The 20,921-nt window shown below is 34.5% G+C and overlaps 1 protein-coding gene across 1 annotated transcript; it reads right to left on the bottom strand.

The window, feature by feature from the left end:
- Nucleotides 1–1,025: 1,025 nt before the first annotated feature.
- On the bottom strand, nt 1,026–6,604 carry LOC112293878 (putative elongation factor TypA-like SVR3, chloroplastic). Its single transcript, XM_024543821.3, has 14 exons — nt 6,119–6,604; nt 5,793–5,902; nt 5,435–5,638; nt 5,141–5,317; nt 4,830–4,982; nt 4,488–4,577; nt 4,040–4,174; nt 3,507–3,623; nt 3,211–3,362; nt 2,965–3,049; nt 2,612–2,706; nt 2,177–2,342; nt 1,841–2,036; nt 1,026–1,637 (listed from the first exon to the last, which is right to left on the bottom strand). The coding sequence occupies exons 1-14, from the start codon at nt 6,351–6,353 to the stop codon at nt 1,501–1,503; spliced, it is 2,052 nt and encodes a 683-aa protein (XP_024399589.1). The 5' UTR covers nt 6,354–6,604; the 3' UTR covers nt 1,026–1,500.
- Between the last annotated feature and the right edge of the window lie 14,317 nt (nt 6,605–20,921).

Here is a 20,921-nt window from a genome sequence, read left to right on the forward strand (position 1 = left end):
ATAACTCTTTTTGATTATAAAGTATATTTTTAATGTATAACCAACTTTGGATTGAAATTTTAAAAACTATTGTTTTGAAATAAGATTTTTTTCTTGTCACTCTAAAAACCTAGTCATGATTGTAAATTATTTAAGATAATTTATTTCTTACTTAATAACCTATTCATCAATTTGCAAATGCAATTATGGGTATGTAATAATGGACCACCATTTTAAAAACATTGTTAGTAGAGTTTTAAATAGTATTGTGTTAAAGGGGTCTAAGTTCAAGTTGTCTTGATATTATAATTTTTTATTGGCACTCTAATTTATTAAAACCATGTCTGTCATTTTTGCATCCACCTTTATACTTGAAGTATTGCCAAGCTAAAAATTGCATAAGGTGTTATTATATTGTCGTATGGTGCTAAAAGATGTGAAGTGTGATTGTTAGTATCAGCAATCTACTTATCAAAGTATTTAGAATCGTTATGCATCTAATTACATACAAAGTGTTGCTAAGAAAAATCTAACTTTCCAAATCCTAATACTACTATTAAATCCCTCCTATGATGAATCATTATCTTTCATTTGATTGATGTCTATGCTTCTAAAAAATTACTAATGGTTTCAATACGTACTTACTTGACTAGCTGCTTACATTTCAGTATGGTTTTTGCTGAGCAATGACGTTACAAGAATAGATTAAAAAATCCTAATTTATGACAGTTGGAGGGGTGTTAGGGTTTTATCTCTTATCCACTAGTAGCCCCTGGTAGGAACAGTTGTTCTACTCCAGATTGTTATCATGAGTGCAACGTCTATACTACACTGAGCTTGCCTTAAGTAGTTTATCTGGATTTGTGACAAATTTGTTTTGCATAATCAATTGGAACCATGTAGTAACAGTTCCTCCTATTGGACAGTATTGTACTCGCTTGGTAACAATATTCCTAGTTGAGGACAGACTGTTTGCGAAAATTTCTTCCCAAGTGTTCCAAAACATAAACAATAAGAGGTACATTCATTCCATGTCTTCCACTAAGTCCCGCTTTGGCCATTTGGCTTACTTCATAAAAAATTGGCGAAGTTTCCGTGGGAATTTTCTCCATCTTTTCGTGGATAAACATCGAGCTCAACGGAGTCAGGGTGTTGTGTGATTGACATAGGCGGAAATGTACCAGCAGACACCACCGCTGCTCATTGACTCCGACTCCATGTCACGAGACAACACTATGCTAAACTAGGATTCAATGTTTCAAGCATCTCAGTCTCTAAAACACACCAGAATGTGCGCACAACTCCCTCTGCAATTGTATATTTATATCATCCCTCTACCAAAGTTCAGGGAAATAAATCGCTTCGACTTACTATTGCCCTACTCATTTTTCCATACTTTCTTCCTACCACACCAATGCCGTGAGCAACTAGACTACCTTTTGCAACTTGTTCGAATATACTTTTCCTTTGCTGCTACGTCGCTTTCCAAAAAGTATCCACACACGTGACCATACCAAAAACTTAGGAACGCTTCTTCTGCGGAATCTTGGGGTTTTTGCACATTCGTATACTGAGTGGAGTAACCTCAACAAGCTCGTCCTCTTGAATATACTCCACACAGTCATCCAGGCTAAGCTCTACAGGGGACGCTAGTACCACTGCACGTAAGGAACAACACACCATGGTAATCAGTTGCCTTGTCGTTAGTCTGCCCAGTCATTATACATATACAACAAACAAAAGAGACACGACCTCACGCACTGCGATAAGATGCGGCACCGTTCACCCTACAGCTACACTTCGACATAATTCGTTCAGTACATGCGACAGCGCATCCAACCAAAAGGGGTCAGTTGGTCACCTGTAGCTTCTTTATTTGAGCGTACATTGGTTGCAGCCTTTCGTTTGCAGGCATTCAGTGACAAGTCCCCAGGTCTTTGGTGGATACCAATTATTTGGCCCTTGTAAATATCCACTCCTGGACCCAGAAAGAGGCTTCCTCGGTCTTGACAACTGAAAAGAGCGTAGGAAGTCGTAGTTCCCGTCTCAAAAGCCACCTGATATAACACAATTTGAAAGTTAAACACATAATTGCACTGCAACATATGAACTCTTATGCTCTTCTCAACCTAAAATGTGAACTACTTTCAAATGCGTTGTGCGACCAAAAGTATGGCCCGTGGAGAAATAGTCTTACCAAAGATCCTTGCTCACGGGTGCTTATCTCTCCTGCCCATTCGTCATACCCATAAAAGATGGTGTTTAGCAAGGCAGTGCCCCTGGAGGCAGTAAGCATAGCGTTCCGTAGTCCAAGCAATCCTCGGGTCGGCATCCTGTATTTCACCACTGTGGTGTTCTCCGACCTACAGATCCGCGCATTGCCAATAGACTGTTAGTGGATTGCTGCAAACCTTGTTCGCTTACACAGTCAAGGGATAAATCGTACAACCGATTCATGAGATAAGAGCTCACCAACATAACTTTTCACGTCGAGATAAACTTGGCGACAAGAGCATGACGGAAATATCACAAGACTACCATCTACTGCTACGTGTTAGACAAAGGAGAAAGAAGGGTTTCGTTAAAGTATTTTCGCCACAAAATACTGCATAAAAAACAACGTTCATCATACCCGGAAGTTGACATATCCAACATTTGACCCCGACGCTTGCCCAGTAGGTCGACCACCGCCCCCACGTACTCTTCAGGAACCTCAACAATAGCATCCTGCAGAAGTCCACTTTCAGGAAATTACTTGTACATGAGGGTGCTAGCAGAGCTAGAGATGCAGAGAAAGCGAGAGAGCGAGAGAGCGAGAAATTCGCGCAAACATGCACTTCAAATGATGACATCACTCTTATAGAAGAACTCCTCGGCATACAAATATTACGACGTAGTATCCAGTAACCGTGAAGAACCCACCGAGAAAAGAATTGAGGACGGTCAGTATTCATCATTCTAGCAGCATGAAACCACTGTCTTTACCTCGTAGGGCTCAAGCTTTTTTCCTTTGACCTCCCGGTTGATAACTTTCGGTGGTCCAATTAAGAACTCATAACCCTCTCTCCTCCTGCCAGACAACAAGGACCACAATACGTTTCAGCCGCTACAGATGTGAGAAAGAAGAGCAAGGTTGCAGCTGTAAGGAACAAGTAAGAGAACATCTGAAGAAAATTTCATTCCTATTGGAACGAACATTAATGAAAAAAACAAGACGGGTTTCCGACTTACATGTTCTCAATAAGGATTGTGAGATGCAGCGTGCCACGACCACTGACGATAAAAGTGTCGGCAGTTTGTCCATCTTCTACCTTCATGGCCAAGTTCCTCTCTAACTCTCGGTACAGCCGATCCCTCAAATTCCTACTTGTCACATACTTACCCTGCAAACATTCAAATCATTCACCAATTCGCATTGCGATTACGAGCCTTGAGGAGACCGAACTCAACAGCGAACTTATTCCAGACAGAGGAAGGCAAAAAGGACATATGAGATGAGTTTCAGAAAAACACATAAGGCTCATTACCTCTCGTCCAGCAAAAGGCGACGTGTTGACAGAAAAGGACATTCTCACAGTAGGCTCCTCCACAGTGATGGTCGGCAGTGGTACGCCATCTATTTTGTCAGCTAATGTTTCTCCAATCTGTACACAGTGTAATCGATACATTGTGAATATCTATTGGAGTTTTCAAACGAAATTGAACTACTATTCGAACATGTGTCACAGTGCATGCCTGTGCAAAAGTTTCTTCAAATCGGAGACTACAAGAGGAGGAAGACAAAACCGTAGATCTCAACGACTTTATTTGTACCAAGCCCCATCCACTGGCGTGCACGAACCATGCGGGCGAATACTGGATAGGTTATCCTCCACTCAGTAAACCATCTAGTGCACGCTATATATGATTTGCGCACGCTATAGTGGAATGGGCATGGGGGCAATCACATTTGTAGATCTGCACAATCATAACAAGATCTAAACCCTGATACAAGTCAGAAAACTAAAAAGGAAGAAAACCAGAGTGAGATTTTCAGTCGGAAGCAAGTCAGAAGCAGTACCAAGACATCGTCAATTCCCGAGAGACAACATATATCTCCAGCCTCAACCACATCAGCAGGGACCCGAGCAAAATTGTCATATTCAAAGAGCTCATTGATTTTGGCGTTCCTGCAACGATCATCTGGGGTGCAGACCTGCATGTTTCACCATCCGTCCCTGGTCAGGTAGATACCATGGCGGTGTAGCCTGATCAAAAATAAAAAGCTCCCTTCAAAACTATGGAATTATCGATCACTGCTTGTGTCACAATTCATCTATAGTTTCCAAGCAGCAATTCCCACAACTAAACAGAACAACAACGGTTTTGTCAAATCAAAACGCAGGTATCAAATTCCTACATCTTTAAGATCATGCTCAAGGTTGAGGCGGAAAATAGAAAGAAACGAAAATTCAAACATATTCGATGTCTGCATTGCCAGATGGCACAAACCACTGAAAAGTACATACCTTCACTTCCATTCCTTTCATCACGCGCCCAGCATGAACGCGTCCAATAGCAATACGACCCTTGTGCTCGTCGTAATCTAAATTCGTTATCTTTTGCCAGTGGAAGTGGGAGAAGGAACAAAAAAATGTTAGCATACTTGAGCAAGGTTGGAGTGCCACGAGTCCCCTACTGAGTTCAGATCACTCTAAATGCATTTGTTATATTCGAAGATACACATCATCCGTACAAATTACTGCGATGTTCAAATGCATCATACGTTGACAATAAACTACCAACTTACTCTGTTTAGAAATTTATGCAAGAAATCAAAACATTCACGAGCAAACGGTCGAATCACATACGAGCATCTGAAGAGGACCTTCGATGTCAACCCTGGGCTCTGGAATACACCTGATCACTGCTTCAAACAGCGGTTCCAAGTCGTCAGCCAATTGATCTGGTTCTAAGCCTGCCTTCCCATGAATACCGCTGGCATACACGACCTGGAAGTCACACTGCAACGTCCACAACAAGTCCGTTAATTTAAAGATCGAATCCTCGCATAGCTCTGCGGATTAGGCTAGCTCTCGTCCTGCAGACTGAAAAAATCGAGACTTGTTAAACCCTGCAGTGATTAGCATAATTAACTTGGATTGAGGAGAACGGTACACACCTGCTCATCGGAGGCATCCAATTCCACAAAAAGCTCGAAGGTGGTGTTGACAACATAGTCAGGTCGCGCTGAAGGCCTGTCCACCTTATTCACAACCACAACTACGGTTTGCCCAAGCTCTAAGGCCTTCTTCAGCACAAATCTGGTCTGAGGCATTGGACCTTCTACTGAGTCGACCTGTTTTGCCAAGAAACAACGTCATCATCCCAGTCCACGCATGTCCGTCTACAGATCGTTCCATTCATTTAATCATCGGGACTGGAACATCAAGCAAGTTGCAAGCAATTGACCCACCAGCAAGAGCACGCCATCAACCATGTTGAGCACACGCTCCACCTCCCCTCCAAAGTCTGAATGTCCTGGTGTATCTATGATGTTAATTTTTGTCCCTTTATAACGAATAGCAGTGTTTTTGCTTAAGATGGTGATTCCTCTCTCGCGCTCCAAGTCGTTGGAATCCATAATGCGCTCTTGGACGGATTGATTGTCACGGAAAACCTTAAAAAATCCAGCACGGTCAGCAGTGAGCAAATAATCCAGCCAACCAGGAATGGAAGTCCAGTTCTAGCCTAGAAATAAGCGCCTCAAATTTAAAGTCTTCACATGCACAAAATTTCTACAGGCAGTAACTTGAGGCTAAACAAGCTGGTACCTTAGCTTGTCGAAGCATGGCATCCACCAATGTGGTCTTTCCATGATCGACGTGGGCGACAATAGCAATATTCCGAACGTCGGTTCGCACGCTAGTCTTGCTATCCCGCGCTAATACAACTCACACCCAATAAGTTGAGTCACGGGGACAATACAGCGGAAAAGTCAATTCGACGAAATTAATGAATTGGAGAATAAGATTCTAGAGCAAGAAGGTGCATAATCTGGGAATTACTGACAAAATTCGGAGCGGAAAGGAAATTGATAACAACGGTGGACGCAAAGGAGAAGCGAATGGAACATGGGAAGGAACGAGAAGATGCTCACCCTTAGAAGACTCCTCCATGGCAAGTGCGTTGCGTGCAGCTGCGGCAAATTTGGATTTACGGGCACGAGAGTGCAGAGCATCGCCGGGCAGCTCATGCCGGACCGAAATGAATGTCGGCAGTCGGAGAAACGCAGGAGCCTGGTCCGCGAAGGATTTGGCAGTACCGAACGAGTGCGCAGGAGAGTGGTCCCATTGCACTGCAGCAGCGCTGGCTGCGTGTGCAAAGGCGGCCATAGGGATCGAGAGAGGGAACAGTCTACAACGTGAATAAGGAGAATAAGCAGAGAGAGACACTAGAGGCTGCAAGAAGTCTCATCAAGAGGAAAGGCGCAATGACAAAAGCGTGAGAATAACCAACTGAGGGCCAAGGACGGGGACGAATTGACTGATTTAGATAGCAGGGAGCCAGTGAGCTTAGTGAAAGTCTCACCGATAACGGAAGCGTAGGCGAAAGCATCGTGGACCGTGAGGATGACGCCGACGTTGCAGCGTGTGGATGGATAGACGCGCGCGAAGTAGCAAACAATAAAAATGAAACGAACGAACGAACGAACGAGCGATCGAACGAACAGTAGGCTGCCTCGTCGTCTCGTCAAAGGGGGGTCGGAAATGCTTTGGGGCGGGAAAGCCGCTTTTCACAGAGCGTGGGGCTGGGAAGCAGCCAAGTCGGAGGACATCATCGTCGCGTCTCCCAGTTTGAGTGGGCACCAGCGCTCAGGCCTGGGCCTCCGTTTTCCATTGCTCAAATATAATCCTTCTTGCCATTATTATCACCCCTCTCCCGGCTTTCCCACTCCTGCTGGAACCCGAGGTTCGCAATGAGGGCTCCACCACCCCATTCTTTTGCCCTCCGTTCATTTTCTTCCACACTTTCGCATAGAGACAAAACTCATGCAAAGGGACATGTGAGAACTAAATCTAATCGAGCCCTGTAAAATTACAATCATACTTAAGACACATAAAATATTTTCCGTTATACTTGATAGGTAGTTTCGTATTATAAAATTTTAATAATTATTTTTCGAGAAATAAATTTTAAGTAAAATTTAATTAGTGTGATTTAGAGTAATTTTGTGATACATATATACTAAAATTTGTTTTACAAAAAAGATCGATGGTTGAACAATGTGAAATAAAGATACAAGATTTCTTTGAAACAAACATATTATTTTTAGAATATATACCAAATTCCAATTTGCTAAAGAAATACAAGATAGCAGGGTCTAAGTATAAACCTCTTTTTACAAGAGATTTTTTACTAAAATATTCCATGATAAGATTATCTTCATAAAATAATATTGAGAGAAAATTAAAATGTATTTAACAAAAAAATAATTCTAGAATTTAAAATACATCTACTTTATTTTTGAACTTTTTAAATTAAAAAATATTATTCTTCTGAAAAAATAACATGCACATATTTTTAAATTTTATACCATCTATTTTCTTAAAATTAATCTTAAAATTTAAAGTTTTAAAAGATAAATAGGAACCTTTTAAAGATATTTAGAACCTTTTAAAAATTTGTCAAAATTTTTACTATTTTAAAAATATTTAGTCACAACTACAACCTTCTAAATCTTCTATGATTATTGAAAAGTTTTTAAGATCCTTTCACAATCTTTTAACAACTTTTTATAGAAGAATTGTTGAACTTCTAGAATATTATACAACTCCTAAAATCTCATCTAAAACCTTCTACATAACATGTTTGTCATAGTATTTGTATATATATATATATATATATATGTACTCTGTGTAAAAGTAAATAAGACAACGAATATTTCAGTTTTACCAACAAAAGTTTGTATCAATTCAAATGACTATCTAATATATAAATCTATATATTTATTTTTTAAAAATAAAGAATAATTAAAAATAAAATTTAAAAACTAAAATAAAAATATTTTGGGGATTAATTAATGTCAATTACAAAGAAATAAGTAGTCTAAATAAAGAGTAATATACCATAAATATATTTAAAAATATTATTTTTTGCAATGACTTTTAATTATAAAATTTTCAAATAAAGTACTTAATATGTTATAATTTTTAATTTTATAATTAAATATAGAATAAGGATCTTTAAAAATATTATATTTTATATATTTATGCACTCTTCAAACTTTCTAGATATTTTTATAAGAAATAAAAATTCTTAATTTTCATCTAAAAAAATTATAAGAACTTTTTATATTCTTTTAAATAAAATATAAAAGATATTTTTTTTCTAATTACTAAAATATTCTATGAATTATTAGATATTTTTAGAAATTTCTATAAGACTATAGAATAGCTAAATAAACTTTGTGATAAGTTATTAGTTGGTTATTGACAACCTTGAGAATTAGACTGATGGCTAGGCATTTTAGCTGGTAACAGTAGGTTGTTAGTAGAATAAATGGTTAAGAATTCAAAGGGTCATAACTTTTGGAATCCGCTCGCCGACGGATCATCTTTAGGTAGGATAAATAGGTTGAGGAAAGAGAGATCGAAGCGACACTGAGAGTTGTAAGCCGAGAGCCAGACTGAGAGTCGTAAGCCGAGATAAGCTTGGTACTACCTCTTTGTTTTCTTTATTATTTGCTTATGAAGAATTGTGATTGAGAGAAGTATTACTCAATTGATAATCGTAGAATGGATTATGGATTGAATTATTATGGAAGTAGTAAGCCTCGATGTTTTGTAGTTTGATACTTGATTTTAGATAGCCAGAATACAGTCAATTGTGATAGTAACAGACCCAATTCATATAACGAGTCTTTCCTCGTGTTTGAACCCACCTCTATTAGTTCAATTGCTTTGGTATACTGAAGCTTAAATGCAATGAGAACAACATTTTGGCACCGTTGTCAGGGAAATTATAACAATATGAAATATTAGAAATTGATTGTATGAGAAGAATGAAAGATTATGAATGATAATCATGAAAGGGAGGATTATCAAAGAATTAATCGACAAGCAAAAGAAAGATAGGAGTGATTACGCATAAGAAATATCTTACGGGAATGACAAAAAGAAATTGTAGGTCTAAGTAAAACCAAAGGAAGAAAAATTCAAATTCAAATAGTAAAGAGACTAGTGATAACACCAATGGCCGCGGGAGTTCCAAAAGTACCAATTGCAATACAAATGGGAGCAATAGGAGATCGAACTATAAGTGTAGCATCATATCACAGACATACTCATGTAAGCTAGTAATTATATATACAAGTAGGTAAAAGTAAGTTAATTCTATAGTATTTAATATGGAAGCTTCCTAAAAGCTTCATAGACGCTGCTTTGACTTCATAGGTGTCTTTAATTGACTTTTTGGATTAGAAACATGGTCAACAAGTTGGCCATGTGCCACACATGTTGTTAGCTTGAAGATCAAGCTAACTATGTAGCCCACACATAGAAAAACTCACCTTGTAAGTCAAAGCATGTGTCTTACAAAGTCAACATATATTGGAAGTCTTATAGAACGTCACCACATAGCCTCTAATTAGATAGTATATATAGAGACAAGAGTGAAGCCTTCTTCACTCTTGTCAACTCCTTTCTTGCTTCTAGTCTAGTTTCAAGGGTCTCTAGTTTTCTTGTCTTTTGGCAATAGCCATTCCAATTTCTCTTTCAATATACATACTTGTTTATTTATATTTTGTTACCTTTCTTTGAATGAAGGCTCACTTGTCTGAATTACTTTTTCATCAAGTTCTTGTCCTTAATACATCATTACTTACTTTTAGTGGTTGGTCGGGCTTTGATCTCGTTCATCATATATCTCAATTCTTGACAGCCTATATGGCTAATAATGGTAGAACTGAAGACATTTGGTTGAGATGATTGCCAGCAATTTAAAAAGATACAGCTTTTGAATGGTATATTCGACAACCACTGGGTAGATTTTCCAATTGGGAGGCCTTAAGGAACGCCTTCCTAACCCATTTTAGACCAATTGGATTTGAAGATCGGCTTCGAGAAAGTTTTATGAATAGTAGGATGTTTGCGGGAGAATCCGTAGAAACCTATTATGGCTGGATCACAGATATACTTTGTAAATGGTCAAATAATCAAATGCTAGATGCATTTATATTGTTGATATTAATTAACGGTTTGCATCCACTAGAATTAAAAATGTTTGTAAAAGAGGCTCGATCAGCTATGGTAGAGACATCGTTGGCATAAACAAAGGTGTGGAAAGAATGTTATTATGACCAATTGTTAACAGTGGGGGCCACGATGATTCCAAGTTCAGGAAGCCAACAAATACAACTGGAAAATGTGTCGATGGGTAATTATCCACAAATGGCTGCCTCCAATGTTAAGAATGTTATGTTGCAACAACCAATTAATGCTACACCACTCCAAGCAATAGCGCCAATAATGATGACATCTTATTTTACATCGCCAACCTATCAACAATCAGAGTTGTTCACAAATGCGATTGTTAAAGATCCAAATGAAGCCTTGTTATTAAATCTAACAAAGAAGATGGAAGAATTGGCCGTGAATTTGGCTAAAGATAAAGAGAAATGACATAAGCCTTCTAATACGAGACCTAATGTATGGTGTAATAATTATAAGGGACAAGGTCATTTTGATACGAAATGTCCATCACACAGACAAACGGGTGTTCAATGTACATTTTACGGAAGAAAGGACCCTACCCAAAATTATTGACATTTACAAAGGCAACGATAATTCAGTAATCAGACCATGATCTCACTAACTCAATGGACAGTCAATAAAGTTCAAACGAGAAATATGCATGGATGGAATGGAAATCGATTTAATCGATAAAATTGAACATTGAATAATTTTTAAAGTTCTAATTTTAATCAAGGATTTGCATTAAACCCCTAGAACTATGGGAAGGTGCAGTAGAGGTATCAACAATATGCTCCACCGACGTCATTGAACCAAGTACCCTCCGTACAAACGGGACAACCAGTATCATTTTTTAACTCTACATGGAACAAGCCTAGTAGGTATATACCAGTGGAGACAACTAATATGCCAGATGGGGGTACAAGAAGACCACTTTGTTGTTTCTGTTGCAGACAAATTAGTCATTATGCTAGTGAATGTCCCAATCCTAGAGCAAGTGACAATTATGCCCCAGTATGTGTAAATTGAAAGCAATCGGGACATACTTATGAGCAATATAATGCTCCGTTCAATTTCAATGATCGATATTAGCAGATCCAAAGCCAAGGAAAAATGGAGGAGATAAATCAAGGTCCTCAAGATTTACCAGTTCATCGGGTAGAAGTAGTCCAAGCTGTCCTTACAAGAAGTCAGTAAAAGAGAAAATGATCAATTCAATATTTGGGTGATCCTGAAGCGAAGGACCAATTGGACCCAATTATGGGGACATCCAATCCACGTCCTGACATGGGCCCTTTACTCAGTATAAAATCAGAATTGATTATGCACCCCAATGAGGTCCCGATTACGGAGGCTTTGGTTCTGTGTCGAGCTATTCCGTTCTCTACACAGTTTTGGGAAACGTCCTTTCCATTGAAAGATCCTCTCGGGGGCACGAATTCCAAAGAAGCTTCGTCTACTATTCCAATTCTGAGTGTAAGGTGGAAGAATATCTTACCTCACAGAGTTAAATTCAAACCAATGAAAAAGAAGAGGGCATTGGATATTACCTTACATATGGAACCTTATGACATTTTGAAGGATCTGGACACTATTTGGCCTTCTTTTTCTATGAAGCAACTTCTAGGGGTCACACCAAAGTACCATTCTACATTGAATTCATCGTTAACACAGCATAAGCAACGCAATAAGGAAGTTTGTGAAGTCAGTTTGAACCCTGACCCAGGTGCACCAACCATCGATGTTTTGATTGACGGTGTTATGATCTCGGGTGTTCAGGTAGATAGTGGTTTTAGCATCAATTTAATGAATGCTAATACAATGGATGCTTTAGATTTGGAACACTTAGTATCCACAACATTGGTGTTACGGATGGCCAATAATAGCCGAGTTAATCGAATGGATATTTTATGGAGTGTTCAAACTATAATTTCCACTATTGCATATGAAATTAACTACATCGTCTTTTGGTTACAACGTTCGACTTTATCGTATCCAATTTTATTGGGACAATGTTGGCTTTATCAAGTAAAGGCCAAGAACGATTGGGATCGGGGTACTTTGACAATTGGCAAGGGCGGAGATAAAATGGTGTTACAAATGTACCAAGTATACTATCATGGGAAATCTCAATTGCCAACATCTGACTTGACGTTGAATGATGAGCTTAGCGCCAATGATGATGTAGTAGCACTAATTACGGAGGCATCCGTTAAAGCAGACCAACACCTTGGAGTGGTGTATCAATGTGGCGGTCCGCAGGAGTACTTGATATACCCGATGAATTCAGAAATCTCTGCTAAAATTAGTATTTATTGGATGACCAAGTATGATGAATATCATGTAAGTGCTTTGGACACAAGATTCAATACTTTGCACATGTCGGACTTATCGACTGATTTTAAACCAGCGCAAGGATTGAAACCAAATATCGTTGTTGCACCTTTTTGTCAAACTATCAACTTGGTAACCATAGCAGAGCCTCGAACAATTAAGGTCTACGAAGGTATTAAGGAACAGGAGTTGACCTGCTGGACAAAATTTTTCTTGCATTATAAATCTGCTTTTGCTTGGACATATGTTGATCTAAAAGGTATCTCCGCTGAAGTCTATGAGCATTGTATCATTTTAAAAGAGAACGCTAAACTGATACGGTAGAGGCAACATCGCTTTAATCTTAAAGATTCTCTCATGGTGCAAGAGGAATTGAACAACCTTTTTGTAATTGGTTTTATTTATCCGGTGCTAAATAGTGAGTGAGTTTCTCCAATTATTATGGTATCAAAAAAGAAGGGAAAAGTTTGCATCTGTCAAGATTTCTGAAAATTAAATGTGGCTACCAAGAAAGATTACTTCCCATTACCTTTCATGAACAGTATGGATAACATGTTGTCATTATCACCAGGTAGTAAAAGAATAGGAGTGAGGCACTAGTTAAAGTCATTCTATGGTGTTATTTTGGATTGGCTGGAGTGCTATTTGCTTATATTTCTTGTGGTTTCGAGAGTAGTAGTTCCAATTAAGAGTTAACAGTGAGAAGTCCGTCACGAGTGTCGATTGAAGATGTTCCAAAATGGATGAGTCAGCAGCAGCAACAATTAGAACTTTGGGATGTCCAGATCTTGAAACTGGAAGCTTAAGTTTTTAAATTGGGCAAGTATAATGAAGATCTCTTAAACCAGTTGAGGAAGGAGTCGATGGATGGACTAGAGGAAGAGGAAGAAGATTTGTAATTAGAACCAGATTCGGTGGAATTCACATTTGATAATGCAGCAAATGATCAATTGGATGGGCTAGAGGAAATAGTACCTTTGTAGAGTTTTGTTTTGTAGTTTTTAAATAGGTAAAAATTGTGTATTTACGAGGATGCTGTACAATTAGGAGTGGGGCTATGTAAAATAGATAAATAAATTTTGTGGTAAGTTACTGGTTGGTTATTGACAACCTTGAGAATTAGACTGATGGCTAGATAGTTTAGCTGGTAACAGTAGGTTGTTAGTGAAATAAATTGTTCAGAATTCAAAGGATCATAACTTTTGGAATTCGCTCATCGATGGATCATCTTTTGATAGGATAAATAGGTTGAGGAAAGAGAGATCGAAGCCAGACTGAGAGTCGTAAGCCAAGAGTCAGACTCTGAGAGTCATAAGCCGAGAGCCAAACTGAGAGTCATAAGCTGGAGTAAGCTTGGTGCTACCTCTTTGTTTTCTTTATTATTTGCTTATGAAGAATTATGATTGAGAGAAGTATTGTTGAATTGATAATCATAGAATGGATTATGGATTGAATTAAGATGGAAGTAGTAAGCCTCAGTGTTTTGTAGTTTGATACTTGATTTCAGAGAGCTAGAATACAGTCAATTGTGACACTAATAGACCCAATTCATATAACCAATCTTTCTCCGTATTCGAACCCATCTTTATTAGGTCAATTGCTTTGGTATATTGAAGCTTGAACGCAACGAGAACAACAAAGACCTAATTAGTACAATGTAGATAAGAAAGTAAGATAAAAGATGCATCAATCTTCCAAACACAAGTTTTGGAATTTTTTCTTTAATTGTTACTATTAAAGAATAGTTTTAAAATAATTTTAAAATATTTAAATAATATTAATTAAAATATAATGTATTTAAGAAAAATTTAAAAATAGATGAATAAATTCCAAATATTTATAAATAGAAAAAAATCTAAATAATTATAAATAAAAAAAAACTTTTCATAGGTGAAGCAATAATTGTATCTATAGTACTTTTTTGCTCTCCACTACTCTTCCTTGATGCTTTTTTTGTTGCTCTACATTAATCTTACTCATCACAATTCTTTTCTATTTTTTTCAAAGAGACTCACTTTCTCTCTAACTTGCTTATTATAGATCTTGATCTTTGATATTTTTTGATCTTACTTGTGTCTCATTTTTAACTTTAAATAGTTCAAATCTTTAATGTATATTATTTTTGTTATCCATCCTCTCATAGTTTTGTTCCTTGATTTTTGTCATTTGTATTTTTTAATCTCTAACAATTTTGATCTTTAATCTTTTATTATTAAATGATTTTCTATTCTAACAATTTTTCTCTCTATTGGTCTTTGTTTCCATTTTTTAATTTTTTATTCATTAATCTTTATCCATGGAATTTTTTTAAATTGATACTATATTTTTGACAACAAAAAAAATCAAGAAAGCATTAGACTTTTATTCTTAGCTGATATTTGCTTCGTAGAAGTTCAAGAATAAAAAATTAATATTGCTCTTATTTATCCATTTATGTAAGAAAATGGCCTTACATATAATTTTTACATCTCCATAAATTGATTTAAAGATGGCTTAATGTATATAATTATATTTATTTTGTACAATGAGAATTACTCCATATTCTTACAATTATTTTGAATCTAAATACTAATAAATTTTGTTACATATTTGATGCTTGACTTCCAAACTTTGTAATTGCATAACCTTTTTAACTATACAAGAATACAAATAGGAGTAAAAACAACACATATGGCAACTTGAAGAAGCCAAAAAGTGCATTAAAAATGCTCTTCTATTAATTATAAACTATTGAAAATAATATCTCAATAAAAGTAAATAAACAAGTGAGACTTTCTCAAAGAAATATGAAAAATTAGAAATAGAGAAGTATGTATATTAAAAAAAAATTAGAAAATCTATTGCCAAAAAACAAGAAAATTAGAGACTCTTGAAACTAGACTAGAAGCAAGAAAGGACCTGACAAGAGTGAAGAAGGCTTTAATCTTGCATCTATACAAACTATCTACCTAAGATCTATGTGGCAATGTTTTCATGTAGTAACATGATTAATAGGTGAAAAAGATGTGAGTCATCAAACTGACTCACTAGTTGTTTTAGGTCAAAAGAATGCAAATAGAGTGTAAAAATTATAATTTTTGGATGAAGATGTGCTTAGAAGAGGTTAAAGGAAGAATAATAGTATTAATGGAAAAGAAATGGAGTCTTAGTAAGTCTTGGAGGTAAATATTTTAGTTGGTTTAGTATTTTTACTTATGATTAAGTAATAAGGATTAGTTTCTAAGATCAATATATATATATATATATATATATATATATTTTTGATCTTCCATCTATATGTATTACTTATAAAAACTATAAATTTTAGTTAGTAGTTAGAAAAAAAAGCATGAAAAAAAAACCTCATGTCCTTTTAGTTATTTATACAAAAAGTAAGATTTATAGTGGATTTAAATTGATTTTTTTACTATAAAAAATAATCAAGATAAGAAATTATAGCCTTAAATGGATATTAGCATTATAAAAAATTATAATATTTTTTAATATTTATTTAAATTTTATTTAAATTATTTTAGGAATTTTGAGAGCAATTTTTAAGTTTTGGGTAAAAATGACTTTTTCTACTTGGGAAGCCATTATGAAGAAATGGAATAAGATTTGAAGGCCATGAAAGGTTCCAATGCTAATTAGGTATTTTTAAACACCATAGTGTGGTCAAAATTGCAAAAAAGTTGGTCCTTCTAATAGAAAATAGAAGGACCAGCAGCTAGTGTAGTTCTTGTAGGAAGGGAGGTGCACAAGTCCCATATGGGTTGTAGCACCTTGAAGGTAATTAGGAGAAAAGACTAAGGCCTCGTGGCCTCTCTTAGGAAACCCTTATACACTACATGTGAGCCTTGGTGAGGCTCGAATCCTTGATCTATAAGCAAATTATCCTCAAGGTAAAATATTTTCATTTAATATTTTGTTTATTTATTTGTTATTTCAAACCTTCATAACTTATTCATTGTAACTCGGATTTACATGTTTTTTACACCATTGAAAAGATAAAAAATAATCTATCTAAATTTATATTTTTTACTTTTTACTTCTACTTTTTATTGGATGAAAATACAGTGAACAGATTGTGACTAAGTTTTGGAGTGTGTATTTGCTTGTATACATTTCTTTCACTTGTTTGTGTTGTTTTCTTCTCTTGTTCTTGTTCATTGCATCTTCTACTTCATACTACCCATTAGAAGCAACTCTTAATTGAGGCCATCTTGTAATTTGGGTAGAGGGGTGAAATTTTCACTCACATTTTGGTACGTTTGCCGGAAGATGGTGCTTCTAATGGTGTGTGTGAATGTGAAGTTTGCTTGGTTTTGTTGGAGTGAAAAATTCCAATAGGTCTTCATCTTTGGTAAGTGTTCTACATCTCTTCTTTATTGGTGTAAAGAAAGCAATTTTAAACTCACTTAATAGATAGTCAAGAGTTCATTTTTAAGTCGAATGTTGATTTGCTCTCGGGTTTTCATCAATCAGTTTTTACACATTGCATATTTTAAGTTGAAACTTTTTAGGACTATGCATCTTGATGTTAGCTTTCTAAAATGCTATCACACGTTGAAACTGGACTAAAAGTGAATTTTTGATTAGAAGGGGGTTCACTGCCTTGGCAATTTTGTATACTCCAAGTTTGCTCTCGGGTTTTCATCAATCAGTTTTTGGTTGTTGCATCATTTAAATTTAAACTTTTTGAGGTTGTGTATCTTGTTGTTAGCTTTCTAAAAAGCTATCACATGTTTAAATTGAAGTTGATTTGAATATCTAGTGAGTTTTTGAGTAGAAAGAGGTTCACTACCTTGGCAGTTTTATGTTACCCATGTTTGGAAAGGCATTTCTTAGTGCCTGGTGACAATTTAATGCTGGAAATTTCTGAGTACAAGAACCTTGAAGTTGAGAGTATAGTGGTGCAAAATTTGGTGCTATTAAATCAAAATTAAAATTGTGGCGATTTTTGGAGTGGAGAGGGGTTGTTGCATTAAGCGGAATATAATTGAGGTGAATAAATTCTAATTCTTCAATCATTTAAATTTTTGATTTTATGTTAGACTTTTAAATTTATTTGTTAAAAGATTTATTAAATCTTTTATTATATTAAATTATAGTAAAAATTAAAATAAAAAGAGAAAGAAAAAAAATATATTTATATAAATATATATTAATATTAAATTAAATTAAATATAAATTATTAATAATAAGAATTTAAAAATTATAATTATAATTATAATAAAAATGTTGAATTAAAATAATTATTAAATTAATAAAAAATAAATTTAATTAGTAAAAGAGACTTTTTAAGTATTGTAGTGACTCAACATGTAAAAGTTTATGGATTAGTAAATTTAATTTTTTTGAATATATGTTGTAAATTTTATCATAAATTTCATGATAAGATTAAAATTATTAAAATTCAAATAAATTAAGTTCTCAAAAATTAGATTTTAAGGCTTATAAGTCTTTCTATGATTTTAAATAATTTGTTGGTTGGACTGAGATGATGTTTTATAAGCTAGTAATTGGTTTGATTTCCAAAAAAATTATAAATTTTTAGAGAAAAAAAAATGAATAAAAGAGATATTGACATTGCAAGATTAATATCAAGCTTAGAGAAGAAGAAGAAGAATTAACATTCAAGCAATTTAGGTTTTTTTTTTTTTCCAATAGAGATTTTTGTTCTCTTTTAATTTTTTATGTTTTTTTTTTACTTTAGAATTAAAAGATTTGAAAATTTTATATAAATATTTAATTTAATAATTATTGATGCTTCAAATTTATTATAAAATTTTATTAGGATTAATTTATAATTTATTGAGTATTATTTTAGATTTTTAGGATTTTTTAGAATTTTTTTAGACTTTTTTATGATTTCTTTATGATTTATTTTTTATTTTTGTAAGATTAGTTAGAATTTCTGTAGAGTTCTTTTAGATTCATTGGGATTTCTTAAGGATTCAGTTAAGGTTGTTAAGGATTATTTAAGGTTTATTTGGAATTGATCAAAACATGATAAAATATAGCTAGTAATTTTTTAAGGTTGATATAATGTACTTAGATTAATTAGAAGCTGACTTAAGTTGTTCAAGATTGCCAAAAATATTTATTTAAAAACATTATGTATTATTTTGAGTTGTAAATCCAACTTTGAGAGTATGATCAAATCCTTCCACAACCAAATGCCCAATGCATTTTTTAGCTAGTTTTTACTTAAGAAAATAATGCAATTAAATAAGTTTTTTGAGCTTTTTAAAAAAGAAATTATTTTCTTGACATAGTTCTACATTTATTTATTTACATTTTACATTTACATGAATAATATAAGCATCCATTATAAACAAAATACAAAACTTTTGATTTAATCTTTGATGGTTTTTTATTAAAAAATATATGTACTCTAGCATAACAGAATATAAAACTCTCTCTCTCTCTCTCTCTCTCGATATATATATATATATATATATATATATTTATAATTCTAGTCCAAATCACAAAATAGAATAGAGTGAGTGAATCAAGTTTCAATATGTTGTAGCCAGCACTTTGAGATAAAATTACAGCAAATTTTAATAATAGTAAATAAGTTTGGATCATTTGGCAAACAAGTATTATAACAATTATATGGAAGAAACAACTAAGAACTGGAATTAAGAATAACTTCTCTCTTTACACTACAAAATTGAAAAAATTAATATTCCACAAATATTGGAAATGCCTAATGGTCCAATAAGAGTAGAATTGGGATATAACAAAGCTTGGCCTAAGATCAATCCTAAACCTTCTAAATAAATTAATAGGTGAAGCATTAAGCTAATTCAAAAATATGAAAAATTTATGGCCTCTAATATTTAGCTCATGCTTTTGAACTATCCAGGAACAATGAAATGACAAAAATGTTCAGACAGTTGGATTAACATGAAGGATAAATAGGGAAAGTAGTATTGTTTTCGACTAATGGATTATGGAAAAAACTAATTGAAAAAAAAATTAAAGTGCAATGAATGCCATAATGAATTATAATATATAAAATTATTTAATTAAGACATAACAAATTAGAATGTCACAATGCATGAACAACCCTGAAATGAGCTTACTATTTCACCTAAGATAACCATTTCACACACTAGGCTTCTTGCCTAGGGTATCATACATGGAATTTACTTTAATCAGCAAAAGGGTCTACCACTTTATTTTTCAAAAATATAAAAATAATTCTGCTACATAGGCTCCAACTTGCCATGCAGTCATAAAACCTGTTGCATTGATTGTGCCATCCATGATGTTTGATGTCATGTCTAAGGCTGCTGTTCACACCAAACCTTAGACAAACATAAACCACACCCTGCCCCAACTTTCTGTGTTGGTTTACAACAATTGGATTGCCAAACAAACTTTGTAGCATGCCTCTGCAGTAGGACTAGATGGAATTGGAATGAGGCCTCAGTGAAATGTATTGACCTATCAAGGGGATGTTGAAGGGTTGCAAGGCAATAGTGGTATCACTAATTTAATAGTTTGTTAGTCATCAAAATATCTTCAAACATCTCAACAATAACAATTTCTATTTCAACATTTCTGTAAATAGAGCAAATGATAGTTTTATTCTCCAAAAATCGTAATTAATACCAGTAATTTTATTTATTATTCTGTTAATAAATTGGTTTTTTCAATGCTTCTCCATTTTTGCAAGGAGTATTGCAAATCTGAACTAAATACCAGGGAATTTAACAGTCAGTATTGAGATAATTATCTATTTCTTAATTGAACAGTTGTAATTCTAAGAAGTATTCAGCTACCAATGCAAATTGCTCCATTCCTAACTAAGAATTTGTGTGTTTCATTTGAGTAAGTGTGACATGGTGTACTCAAAGAACTGTTTAGTGAAGGAAACCAGGTTTCCTTTAAACAAGGAATTAAGACTAATCAAACCTGAAGTTAACAAAAAAAAAAAAAAAAAAAAAAAAAAACCCTTGGAGCCAAAATAACAGGGTTGATTTAGATCAAACTACATAGGATTAAAGCTGGTCTGCAAAATGCGATAGAATACTTTTTTGATTTTTTGAACCATTTGAAACCTTAGCTTTATGCTATGCAAGCATATATTGTGCATTCAATTGTTACAGTGATGATTTTTCAATTAGTGTGTTAAAATCTTGGTTTCAGTTCTTAGTAAAAAAAAATCACCCTTCATTGGTCCCAATCCATCTTCGAATCCAAGAATGAATCAATACTTACACTCACTTTTTGCAGTATTTAGGTACAAGAAAATCTCAAGGGAAAACAGTTTTTTACACATGAAAATAATATATAGCAAATCTTTCCAAAATATGCTTAAAAATAATTAAATAAATCTATTCATGAGGAAAGTGTGATAACAAATGAAATCAGCAAATGTAC

Source organism: Physcomitrium patens, chromosome 16 (genome assembly GCF_059467195.1).
Source record: "Physcomitrium patens ecotype Gransden chromosome 16, ASM5946719v1, whole genome shotgun sequence".
In the NCBI taxonomy this organism is placed as follows: Eukaryota; Viridiplantae; Streptophyta; class Bryopsida; order Funariales; family Funariaceae; genus Physcomitrium; species Physcomitrium patens.

Coding starts and splice junctions, on each gene's coding strand:
- LOC112293878 (XM_024543821.3), bottom strand. CDS start 6,353: ATGGCCGCCTTTGCACACGCAGCCAGCGCTGCTGCAGTGCAATGGGAC. Junction 2,037..2,176: donor CCCGTGAGCAAGGATCTTTG/GTAAGACTATTT, acceptor GTGTTATATCAG/GTGGCTTTTGAGACGGGAAC. Junction 1,638..1,840: donor CTCAAATAAAGAAGCTACAG/GTGACCAACTGA, acceptor CCTTACGTGCAG/TGGTACTAGCGTCCCCTGTA.